This window comes from Mytilus edulis, chromosome 6, assembly GCF_963676685.1.
Source record: "Mytilus edulis chromosome 6, xbMytEdul2.2, whole genome shotgun sequence".
In the NCBI taxonomy this organism is placed as follows: Eukaryota; Metazoa; Mollusca; class Bivalvia; order Mytilida; family Mytilidae; genus Mytilus; species Mytilus edulis.
Window position 1 is genome coordinate 62,558,197 of NC_092349.1, and position 13,259 is coordinate 62,571,455.

General features: G+C 32.5%; 1 protein-coding gene across 4 annotated transcripts in view; it reads right to left on the reverse strand.

Annotated features, from left to right (window-relative positions):
- Positions 1 to 12,349, reverse strand: part of LOC139528067 (TNF receptor-associated factor 4-like) — a 37,633-nt gene extending 25,284 nt beyond the window's left edge. The window contains exons 1-4 of one of the 4 annotated variants that reach the window (XM_071323872.1): positions 11,012 to 12,349; positions 8,537 to 8,638; positions 6,388 to 6,481; positions 5,504 to 5,650 (exon numbers count right to left, since the gene is read on the reverse strand). In XM_071323872.1, the coding sequence (XP_071179973.1) occupies positions 5,504 to 5,650; positions 6,388 to 6,473 (233 nt within the window). In that variant the 5' untranslated portion in view covers positions 6,474 to 6,481; positions 8,537 to 8,638; positions 11,012 to 12,349. Of the gene's footprint in view, positions 1 to 5,503; positions 5,651 to 6,387; positions 6,562 to 8,536; positions 8,639 to 10,162; positions 10,276 to 11,011 lie in introns of those variants that run through there. The other 3 variants (XM_071323869.1, XM_071323870.1, XM_071323871.1) reach the window with 3 other exon arrangements.
- Positions 12,350 to 13,259: the final 910 nt, after the last annotated feature.

Sequence of the window (13,259 nt, forward strand, 5' to 3'; positions counted from 1 at the left end):
TTAGTTGTCAAACTGCAATTACCCCCTGAAGGATACATGTTATTTCACAGTAGACATGGTCATTTATTGGCTGCAGGGTATACATGGTATGTCTATAATATTTGAACAGATCGTTATTTAAAAGTGTCCAAAGTGTACATTTCATAGAATGTTCGGTTATGCTGTAATTAATTCCTTTTTAATGAATTTCCTAATTAATACTCCAGTAATAATATTAATAATTAATGATATGAAACACAAATTGTGTTACATATTATGCCTTCCATCCAAAATAGAACGAAAGTTCAATAAAATACGGTAGTTTTTCTTCCTGTAGATTATCCTAATAGTTCATTGTAAGGTTTCCGGTAACCATCACCACACATCTAAAGTTTATAAAGTTCTATAAGTCCAATATCAGGATATAATAAGTTCATTACATTCATCAAGTCCAATATCTGGATATATTTACACATAGTTCCGTCGAATCATAAGTTCAATATTTCAGTATAAATAGTTCATGTTTTATTTCCGTCACCATCATAGTATAATGTTCATCAACTACTGGAAAGGGCGCAAATCTTTGTACAAGTGTCAGTCATCATCATCTTCATTTAGAAGTAGTTGGTGCATCTAGCTGGTTGGTTCGTCCTTCTTAAGAGGCTGTTAATAACATCGTCATTGGGTTAAGTTTCATCCTTGATCAATGGCGCAGAGAAAGACATCAGTTTCTCTGGAAGCAGTAACATCTGTTCCAACCAATTGCGTTGACACCATGTTGTGCTCACTGTTCGTGGCATTAGAACTAGAACTCGCACCCTTCTTTTTGGCTAACCAAGATATATTCTTAATAAATTAACAGTACACAAATATGGCTATTCCAATGAAGATCGCACCTTAACCCCACTGATAATTTAAAACTTATTTCAATTTAGAAAACTAAAAATTGTCAACTTCCCCTTTGTTTCTTTTTTTTATATTATCAATCGTCTGGTAAATCTCCTTTAGTTCTCTTGATTATTCAAGCTTAGCTAAATTTGATAAAACACTTTCTTTGTAAAAATAAAAAAAACTATCAAGTTATCTGGTTAAAACAAAAACAAAATAAATAAAAATAAATAAATCTTGTATACAACTTCGACAATTTTGAGAAAATCTACCTAATAAAAACAAGATATGTTTATTTATTCATTATTTAAGATATACATTTATATATAAATTTACAATCAAATAAGTTAATCAATCATTTAATGTAATCCCTACACCTACATGATACACATGCAATTTTTTTTAATAAAAAATTATATTTTACCTTGTAAGCAATTGTAATACTTTTATTTCTTTAACCTTAGTGCCTCATTATTTAATCTTAACTCTAAATAAAGACCAAAGATTTATTTCTGATCGCTCTTTAAAAAAAACCATTTAAGATTCCTTTGATAAAATTTCAACTACGTCTTGTTACTGACTATTTTTCATATTTGACAACAACAACACCAAAAACACCTTGTTGCAAAAAAAATGTCGTTCTCCTTAATCTTTTACATTTTTCCAAAATAGTATAAAGTGTCCTTATCATAATGATCCCTTCCTTTTTTATATATCTAATAATTTTTTTTTTTTTCATTTGTTTTAAAATTTCCAACCTACTGCCTATCCCATTTATACATTTCAATACGGCTCAGCGTTAGGGTATAAATTGAAATCTGATTTTAAAACTGAACTAACATCTTAAAAACTAAAACAATTAAAAAAAATCTATGCCTACTTATGAACAAACTGACACATCGTTAAGATTCTTTCTTCAACTCCTTAATTAATTATTTCCTTATTCTTATCTTAATTTCTAATATTAATCCTCATATTAAGGTGTTCATGAAAAATTTCAATTTTACTGTAAAGCTAGTTTTCCTTTAATATCAATTATCTATTTCACTTAAATTTTCTCGTTACGCTCGTATGTCTCTTTTTTTTTTCTTTTTTTTTTTCTTAATTTTAATATCAATCTACCACAACAATACTAGTATGTAAATCCCTTAGGGCAAAACATATTTATGTGCTATTTTCTGAAGATACGTCTCTTTTCCTATTAACAATATGTAAATATGGCGTAATCTAACACCATAAAAAAAACTTGCACCATTTAATTACTAACATCACTTATGTTAATCAACCGAAGAAGGGGTTGGAATCTAAAATTATAGACTATTTGTTTTCTCTAAACAAATGTGCGTACACACTACCAACCTACGTAAATCCATACTTATCAATGGCTAAAATACGCAAACAATGTATCCTCAATGTACCCTTAACTTCATCTACCAAAGGTTCTAATTCAACCTTAATTTACACCGGTGCTCTACTAATTTTACGTAAAATACATATTTTCTAGAATAATTGAATGTATCTTCAAAAAAATAACCCATAATATGACCAAAAACCGCCATTAAATCGGAACAAAAAATGCTAATGTATCAGAAATTTTATCTTTTTACAAATGTACTTTAAACGAAAAACTAGCTTCTCTATAACTTCACAAAAAAAACCCGGTTTATTATTTTTTTTAAGAATCATATGTGTAATCTATCCTATCTCTTAAACAACACGTACCGCATAAAAATTAACACAAAAAAATAACCTTTCATTCTGATAAAAAATGTGTATAATATTCATAATTTTTATATTGACCTATAATACCTTAAAACACCCAATAAAAAGTTTTATTTGAACCACATCTCGTGAACAAACTTCAGATTTTTAGCCTTTAAAAAATACGGCCTCAATTCCTTTAAATCAAAAACTTTACTTAATATGTGTGCCATCCCTTGAAAAGCCATTTCTACTTGTTGTACTGACATAGAAATATCTTGATTGTCCATTAAGAAAAATGAAAGTAACTGAGTTCTTACCTTTTATATTCCTTCGCGTTATTTTAGACAATCCAAGTCGATCCTGGTCACGGCACCAAATTGTGACTTATGTGACGAAGTCAATAATGATTAAATATATTTTATTACGTAATTACAAAGTCAAGAAAGATTCTAAAGTTCAAATGTTCGAATGTTCACAAACTGTCTTTAAAGTTGAATAGTTCGAATGTTCAATATCTCACACGGGCACGTGATCGTATAGTTTCAATCCTGATGGAGTACGTTTGGATATTAAGCGCATATGTTCCAGCCTACCCATGATGGGGGAGACCTTGGCGGAATCTCCGGTACCAATCTCTTGTACCAATCTCCCCTCCTTCAAGTCCAAAGCTGGATCTTATATAGTCCAGTTGTCCATAAACATTGGCCCATAGCTAATGGCCGGTTACGTATTCGTCTGGATGTTAAATAATTCTAGTCTATGGTTAGTTGTCAAACTGCAATTACCCCCTGAAGGATACATGTTATTTCACAGTAGACATGGTCATTTATTGGCTGCAGGGTATACATGGTATGTCTATAATATTTGAACAGATCGTTATTTAAAAGTGTCCAAAGTGTACATTTCATAGAATGTTCGGTTATGCTGTAATTAATTCCTTTTTAATGAATTTCCTAATTAATACTCCAGTAATAATATTAATAATTAATGATATGAAACACAAATTGTGTTACACAAGAGGTTACTTTTGTAATCAGTTACTAGTTATACAACTCCTAGTTAGTTACCATTAAAAGTAGTGAATACAACATAGTCAGAGATATCTTGATACTATTGTAATCAATGAATATAAGCCGTAAGGAATCTGGTTAAGGTTGTATTCAGTGACTACAATTCGATCTGCTTTCTGGTGAACATTGTAATCATTGAGTCAAATGCCACCCTTTCAGCTTTCTGATAATCCTTGAAATCAGTGAATACAATTCAAACAGCTATATGCTTTCAATTGTAATTTACGAATACAATCAAGGAGGGACGAAAGATACCAAAGGGACAGTCAAACTCATAAATCTAAAACAAACTGACAACGCCATGGCTAAAAATGAAAGACAAACAAACAACAGCACACATGACACAACATAGAAAACCAAAGAATAAACAACACGAACCCCACCAAAAAACTAGGGGTGATCTCAGGTGCTCCGGAAAGGTAAGCAGATCCTGCTCCACATGTGGCACCCGTCGTGTTGCTTATGTGATAACAAATCCGGTAAATAGTCTAACTCGGTAGGTCACATTCATGAAAAGGAAGGGGATTGTAGTTACGACGCAAGGAACATATACGATATCATTTGTGAAACGGTTATTCCATAACGGTCAACCAACTCGTGATGGCGTCCTTAAAATTTACGAAGGGATGATTTCAACTTCACCATTTGGAACTCTTGGTTTAATAGCTTCCTTGTGAGCAGCAACCCTCTATCAAGAAAATCATGATAGGAAATGCAAGCATGGGAATATCGTATCAATTGGGAAATATATACCCCGTATGCAGGTGCTGCTGGAATGTTGCTACTTAGAAATGGAAAATTCACAATTGGAAAGCTGAAATCATCTCTTTTGTCGTAAAGTTTTGTTTCTACCGACCCTCATTGTCAATTTCTAGATGTAAGTCAAGATATGCGGCCGACTTAACTGTATCTGTAGTATCCTTTATCTCTAGCTCGATGGGATAGATGCGTTCCACATAGTCACCAAATTTTGAATTATTTAGTGAAAGAACATCATCTATATAGCGGAAAGTAGAGTTAAAGGATATTGCTAACTTCTTAATATCTTTCTTCCTAAGAAGTTCCTGCAACTTAGGTATCTGGTTACAATTGTAATAGTGAAAACAACCAAAGCATCTGTCTAGTTGTAATCAGTAAGTACAATCCAGACAGCTGCCTGTTAACAATTGTAATTAGTGAATATGAACCCAGCCAGCTATCTGTTTACATTTGTAATCTGTGAAAAAAACAAGCCTGCTATCTGTATACACTTGTAATAGGTTAATACAACCAAGCCTGCTATCTGTATACAATTTTAATCAGTGAATGCAACCAAGCCTGCTATCTGTATACATTTGTAATCATTAAAAAAAAACAAGCCTGCTATCTGTATACATTTGTAATCAGTGAAAAAAAACAAGCCTGCTATCTGTATACACTTGTAATCAGTTAATACAACCAAGCTTGCTATCTGTATACATTTGTAGTCAGTAAATACAACCGAGCCTGCTATCTGTATACATTTGTAATCAGTGAAAAAAAACAAGCCTGCTATCTGTATACACTTGTAATCAGTGAATACAACCAAGCCTGCTATCTGTATACAATTGTAATCAGTGAATACACCCAAGCCTGCTATCTGTATACATTTGTAATCAGTGAATACAACCAAGCCTGCTATATGTAAACATTTGTAATCAGTGAAAAAAACCAAGCCTGCTATCTGTATACACTTGTAATCAGTTAATACAACCCAGCCTGCTATCTGTATACAATTGTAATTAGTGAATACAACCAAGCCTGCTATCTGTATACATTTGTAATCAGTGAAAAAACAGTAATTACAACCCCTTTCCCACCTATCTTGTTACCAATATACTGACCTGAGAAGTTCTGGCAGACAAGAGGCACAGCATCGATGTCCACATTCCTCAAACAAAACAGGATATCGGAGGACATTAGAACAAACCGGGCATTCGTATATCTTGTCTAATGGGGAGCAGAAAATGTACTGCATATCTTCTTTATCACTAAAATAAAAGACAAATAAGGTACTATAAATGAATAGTTATGAGATCAGATTAAAAGTGTCTTATGAATGAAAATTCCAAATGTTAAGATTTTATAGGCCCACGTATGATCTTGCATCCACATTAGCGTATGTGATAATAATACTTATAGTTGAAGTTCAACTAATCATGTTAATCGAAGTGTTACTTAATTTGATCTCAAAGTTAGCCTCGGAATCGGAAATGGAAACATAGTTCAAATTTTAAACCGAATTTAAACGCGGGCTGGATCTTTGACTCTAAGCCTAACTTAAACTCGATATGTTTTTGAAACGCTGACTCTTAGTGATGATTTATTTCGCGACAGCCATTTCCTTTGGAAAAATATATACATGTAGTTTGTTCATTGAGAAGATGCACACTGAATGTTTGTCCTCCGTTTTGTTAAATAACAAGTTTTACATTTGCCGTATGGTTACATGTCCGCTGAGATCATGCCTTTTTGGGGATACCTGTGGACAGTTTTAATTAGTTCTTTATATTTATTACAAAGTATTATTTGTGATAAAAATACGCTTTCATATAAAGTAATATTTGAATACATATATATGAATACAAATTGATCCTTTGTGACCATTATTTGTATAATCAATGAAAAGAAAAAAATGAAATATACAATTGGAGGAGGCAATTAAAAATATCTTAAAGCCAGGACTTCATAATCTTGAAAAAAAAGAAAGTTCCAAATTTTTACTTACCTAAGAATCCCTCCATCCATCCCCTGGGGTGAAAACATCTTCGACTCTGCCCTGGTGCTGGGCCGTCCCATAAAGTCGTTGTCCATCTTGTTTTCTGAAGGATGTGCAACTGTTTAGGCTAGTTGCAGCGGTTATTACTTGAAACACTCCAAGCAAACCATAGTATTACATATACTTAAGAAATATAATTGATTAATTTAAATTAAGTTAAAATTTAGTCTATTATTTTCAATTGATTTTGTATACTAAATAAATATTGCATATCATGCCATTAGAATAACTTTTAGAGTCTTATTTGTTTAAGAAAAAAATAGAATCAATTTTAGATATGTTAGTGTCGGTATTTACAGAGTTTCTGTCATAAATAAACAAATGTGTCTCTTACTTTAAATATTAAGTTTGAAATGTTTGGAGAATGAGTTTTTTCGATATGTTGTTTATTAATGATATATTATTTCCTGAACAAAGACACACATTTTGATGTAACTCTTTTTACCGTATTTGCGAAAAAAAAAATGTAATACATCTAGATCTGTATTTCACCTTTGAAAAGGCACATGTCACACATATGTCACTTTTATTTTTTACTGCCTAGCGTTTTTCGCATTTTTTTGCGTTGATTTTGAACTTTTTCTGATATTTGTTTTGTTGTTCTTATAAAAACACCATATCCTAAATGAAGAAAACAAAATCATATTGAGACATCTAGATAATTATAGATTATCGTTGATCATCTCAACGAGATTGATTTTCTCGCTTGAGCTGGTACAGCGAAAGTGAGAAAAGCAATCGAGTTGAGATGACCAATGATAATCTGTTTATCGCTATTTTACCTATGACGACGTTGTCAATTTCATGTCAATTTCATTAGCAACGCCACGTGGCCTCCTTAGTTTCTAGCGATAATTTTTCCATCTCAAGCGAGAAGCATGATATGAAAATTATCACAAAAAAAGATCAAAGGAAAAATGCACAAAATAGCGATAACATAGTTTACATATAGTTAGTGAATGCATTTTACACATAACACATAATATATGAAACGACATATAGTCATACTACAGTAAATAAACTCATCATACATACCAAGACTAAATTTTGTATATACGCCAGACATGCGTTTCGTCTACAAAAGACTCATCAGTGACGCTCGAATCCAAAAAAGTTAATAAGGCCAAATAAAGTACGAAGTTGAAGAGCATTGAGGACCAAAATTCCTAAAAGTTTTGCCAAATTCAGCCAAGGTAATCTATGCCTGAGGTAGAAAAGTCTTAGTATTTCAAAAATTCAATATTTTGTAAACAGTTAATTTATAAATGTAACCATATCAATGATAAAAAGTGCTGACTACTGGGCTGGTGATACCATCGTAAGATCATTTTTAAGTGGTCAGGTGTGCATCTTTTCCGCTAGTCAAGGGTTACCATTCAGAAGGAAGATTATGGGTATGTTAAATGCCTTTCTAATTTGTCTTTTGTTGAATTTCTCTAGTGGTCTGTATATAGATATAAGAAGACGTGGTATGAGTGTCAATGAGACAACTCTTCATCCAAGTCGCAATACGGAAATGAAAATCCATTATAGGCCAAAGTACGGTCTTCAACATGGAGCATTGTCCCGCACCAAACAGCAAGCAATAAAGGACCCCAAAACATGACTAGGGTTAAACCATCGAAACGGGAAAACCAACGGTATAATCTAAATAAAAAACGAGAAACGAGAAACACTTGCGAACCACATCAACAAACAACAGCTACTGAACATTAGGTTTAATCTATTTAGAAAAGATCTATCGTACCTTGCATCGGGGAGTAAGACGAAATCAAAGATCTTTTTCTTAAATTGTTTTTTTTATTTTAATTATTAATGACTCCACAAAGCTAACACACACAAATAAAATCTCATTTCTAAATTGAACATTACATAACATCATATCTTCAAAATTTATCCTAACATCACATAACATCATATTTTCAAAATTTGAACATCACATAAACATCACATCTTCAAAATTAATTTCATTTCAAATTGTTTATATGGATGTACGTATAAAATTCTTTGAAAGTATATCATAGATAGTATATTCCATATTCAAACGGAAAGGTTGAATTAACGTTCGTTTTGGAATACGTGCGGAAGTCACACTTACTAGAAATGTCTCCTTTTGGATTGCAAATTCCACTCTTTTTATGGAAGATTTATAGATGCATCATCATATGTCTAATTTGTAGCTTACACCTGGTAGTCTTAACTGAAAATAAAACGAATATCAAAGATGTTGTATGATTACCAATGAAACCACTATAAAAATGTAAAAATAGAAACAAGATTTGAACAATTACAGGTTATCATTCGTCCATTTAACAAAGAGAAAAAGATCAAACTGTATAAAAAGCTTTAAAAAGACCTGATTTGACAAATTGAAAAAAACAACGCTAAAGAGAAAACCAACTTCCGGTTCTGACTGCAACAATGAACGGAACGCAACTATGACAGACAATAACAAGGCATGCCTTTCTAGGCGCGTATTTATTGAAATGATACAAAAATCTAACAAGAGGTGGATGCCTGGGGCCTTTTCATGAATGTAACCTGCCGAATTAGACGATTTACCGGCATCGTAGCAAAATGAGCAACACGACGGGTTCCTGATGAGGAGCAGGTTTTACTTCCTCTTCCAAAGCACCTGAAATCACCCCTAGTTTTTGATGGGGTCCGTGTTGTTTTTGTACCCCTATTTGTGACATTTGGTTCACGCATCATTGTCAATATAATGAAAATTAATGCGACTGTCGTGCAAGTGAGAGGTTTATCGCTATAAAACCAGGTTCAATCCACCATTTTCTACAGTTGAAAATGCCTGTACCGTAGCAAGTCAGGAATTTGATAGTTGTTGTCAATTCGTTTAATGAGTTTCAGCTTTTGATTTTGCTATTTGATTATGGACTTTCCGTTTTGAATTTCCTCTGAGTTCAGTATTTTTGTAACATTGCTTTGTGCATACTAAGAAAATGCTCGAAAACATTTTCTGTATAAAATAGGTCCAAAATAAATTTTCGCCTCGCTACACTCTGCAGTTGAGACTCAACCACCTCCTTTTACATATTAAAACATTTAAACCCTCTGCATTTGTTTGCACCTGTCCAAAGAATCAGATGTTCAGAAGTTGTCGTTTGCTGATTTTGTTCATAAGTGTTTCTCGTTTTTCCGTTTTTATATAGATTAGACCGTTGGTTTTCATTCGCACGTATAGCAATAAATGGGGTTGTTAGATGCTTTTTGTGCTTCTTTGTTTAATATTTGGTTGTTTTTGTTCTAATTGAAGTTGTGACACAGTGATGTCTGCTATTACCCTATTTTGACAATTCTACCTATTATGTCTGTTTTGTTCACACAACGTCGACTGTCATACAAGTGATAGATTAAGGTTATTTAAAGCGCTATAAAACCAAGTTCAATCTTATATTTTCTACATTTGAAAATGCCTGTACCAAGTTAGGATTATGACAGTAGCTGTTCATTCGATTGATGTGTTTTTTATCATTTGATTTTATCATACGATTCTTTCCGTTTTTAATTTTCCTCGGAGCTCATTATTTTTGTGATTATAATTTTTCCTGTTTGAATGGATTTACGCTACTCTTTGTTTGGAGCCTTTATAGCTTGCTGCTCGATATGAGACAATGTTCCGTGTTGTAGACCGTAATTTGACCTATATTGGATTAGTTTTACAAGTTGTGACTTGGATGGAGAGTTGTTTCGTTGGCACTCATACCTCAACTTCTTATATCTATTAATTACTGGATTACAAGTTCCTAGCCGACCATAACAAATGTAGCGGTGTAAAACATATTTACAAATGGGCACACTTCCATTTTTTGTCTTGTCCTAACTTACCCAATTAAACTTACTCACATCTATCACATTGGTTTTTATTTATCATATAATGCAAATTGGTATAAACATGCATTTCGAAAATATTATTAATTTAAATTTAATTGAAAAGAAATGGCATGCCAGTAATCAATATTGGGAGGAACTGAAATACACAAATGTTTTAAAAGAACCTAATATTTTAACAATGTTTAAAATCTTGAGAATACAAGTACCTCACGCATAATAACAGTATAGACCACTTTCGAGTTTGTCTGTCTCCGGAAAAAAAACCCGTCAATCATGCGCGCCTTTATGACGTCATTTACCAGATAAAGGGGATCGCCTGCATCCCGAACTATAAACGTTCATCAAGCGTCACGTGTTAGTAATCGTCATTGTGAAGGATAAACTAGAAATAATATTTGTTCTTTAGGTACTTAATCATAATTCCCTAATGATAGAAGTGCTGATTGTCAATTATTAGAATTTAATTTGCCGAATAATTTGTGCAATATAGCATCAAAGTTTTTCAACCACTCGCTCAACATGGGAACGGAAGTAACGAGGCACCTATACCCAAAGTTTCTGACCGAAATGCATCGAACTCGAAAGTTGTCTATTGTAAATTATCACATTGGTGTTTTTTTTAGTTATATATAATGCAAAAATGAAACCTGCAATCTGATGAATAAGAAACGGCATGCCAGACATCAATTTAAAAGTAGCTTAAAAACACAAACAAACGTACCTGATATTTGAACAATGTTAAAAATCTTGAAAATACAAGTACATCACACATGATACAGTCATCAGTTGATATTCAATATTGAAAATACACTTAAGTTCACTAATTCTCCATACTGTGCTATAATAAATGCCATTAGCGAGAAATTCTGTTTTACTTGAGTTTTAAGAAAATATAAAAAAAAGTTTATTTGAATATCATCTGACGAGGTTAACTTTTAATTTATGCTAATCTACATCGTCTGAGTTTACTTCCATTTGTAAATGACGCATGAAGAACATAATTAAATCGGACTTTAAACGAATAAAGGTTCTTCTGAGTTCAAAATTCAATATGAAGTAAACTGGTAAAAATAAAAGATAAGATACCAACACTATAAAGTGAGCAATGAACAAAGACGTATACGCGCAATCCTCTGATGCTGTTTCCGGATACTTCATGTGTATTATAATCAACAATGTTAGAGGCCATTCTACTGCCAAAGTTAATATCATTATTCCTAAAGCCTGACACTCCTGCATTGTAAACTTTCTATTGCGAGGTATAGCAGTAAGACTGTTAACGAATACTCTTTTGCGTCGGAGGTAGCTAAGACGAATAGCGTAAATTAACAGAACCACACAAATTGACATAATGACACATGGCAATAATTGAACTGTTATTGCACAAAGCCAATTATAAAATGAAGTGTAGACAGTAGTGTCTATCCCGTTTCGATAGCTAAATGTACATGGTTCTCCTGAACTCTGAACAAAATCAAAGAATTTAAAGCAATGTATTATTAATGCACATACATAAATTATAATAGTAAATTTAAGAAATCGATCCACTTTATACCAAACAAGTGCACTGAATGGCCATCGGAAACAAAGAAATCTTTGAATCCCATAAACAACTAGTTGCCATACAGTAGCTGTATGAAAAATATTTGGCAAAATAAATCCCAGTATTCGGTATGCATTACACCAATTTGTAGGAACTTGATTTGAAGCATTGTCTAGCGAGAAAAAATAAAAGAAAATTGGAAGTTGAGATACACCGTGTAGCGTGTTTGATATTGATATTCCCGTTGCCTGAACTGTAGATGCAGATCGATCGTCTTTATCGTAATTGATGAGAATGATATACAGAACATTAAAACACAATGTAATGACGATTACTATTGGAGCAGCTACACTGTACAAGATCTTGGCGATTTTATAGTCACATTCTGATGAAAATGTACCGTTTACGAATGGTGGTAATCCTAACAAAGCTTCCTCCATTGCAGTAAGAAAAGGCTAAAAATGTCAATGATAAAGCGTATTAAAGTGTGATCAACGTGAACTATCATAATTATACGTCATCTTAATTTAAGGTTTCCGCTCGTTTTCCTGTTGATGAATACTAGTACATAACATCACATCTTCAATTGATTCTTTCAACTTGAAATATCTTATACATACACATACGGGATTAATGGTGCTATGTTGAATGTAAGCATCTGGTATTGATTACATTTTTACATAAATAATTGGAAATCAGAGTGTACAGGTGAAAATCATAAGAATGTTAGGACACTTTTTTATTCGTTATTAAACCCTGTGTACACGGAGATTTGCTATATATATCTGTAATTCATTATATTTCCTTGCATTATGAAAATTATCCTCATTTTCTCCCATAAATGCTTCCAATAGTTATCTTTTCTCATTCTATTTGAAATATTTTGTTAGTAATGATAAACCATAGATTTGGACCCGAAAAGAACAATAAAACGACTCGCCCTAAATTTAAAATGATTTTCGCAAAACAAATAATTTGTGTTAACCCACTGAGGTTGAAACATGGAAGTATAAAGTCTTAGAAAATATAGTGTGTTTAATTTTTTGTACCAGTTTGGCTCTACTCTCGGTCTGTTGGCTTTCTTTAGCCCTTGAATGTTTACATAAGGTCTGGATTTTCATATTTATGGCTTCGAGCATCACTGAAAGCCGTTAATTTTCAAAATGTGCAGTACGATTTATATTGTTAGTGTTTTATTAACCCGATCAGTATACAATATTGCTCGAGCTTTCAAGTAAATTATGATGTACTCAATGAGAAAATACAACAGTACTCTATAATAGTGCAATAGCTCATTTATGATATAGTATCAAATATTGCACTAACATAGAAGATACAATAACTTTGTCTCATTTTGAAAATCTGATCCCGTATTAACAAAGCAATAGTTATCAAAGGTACCAGGATTATAATTTAATACGCCATA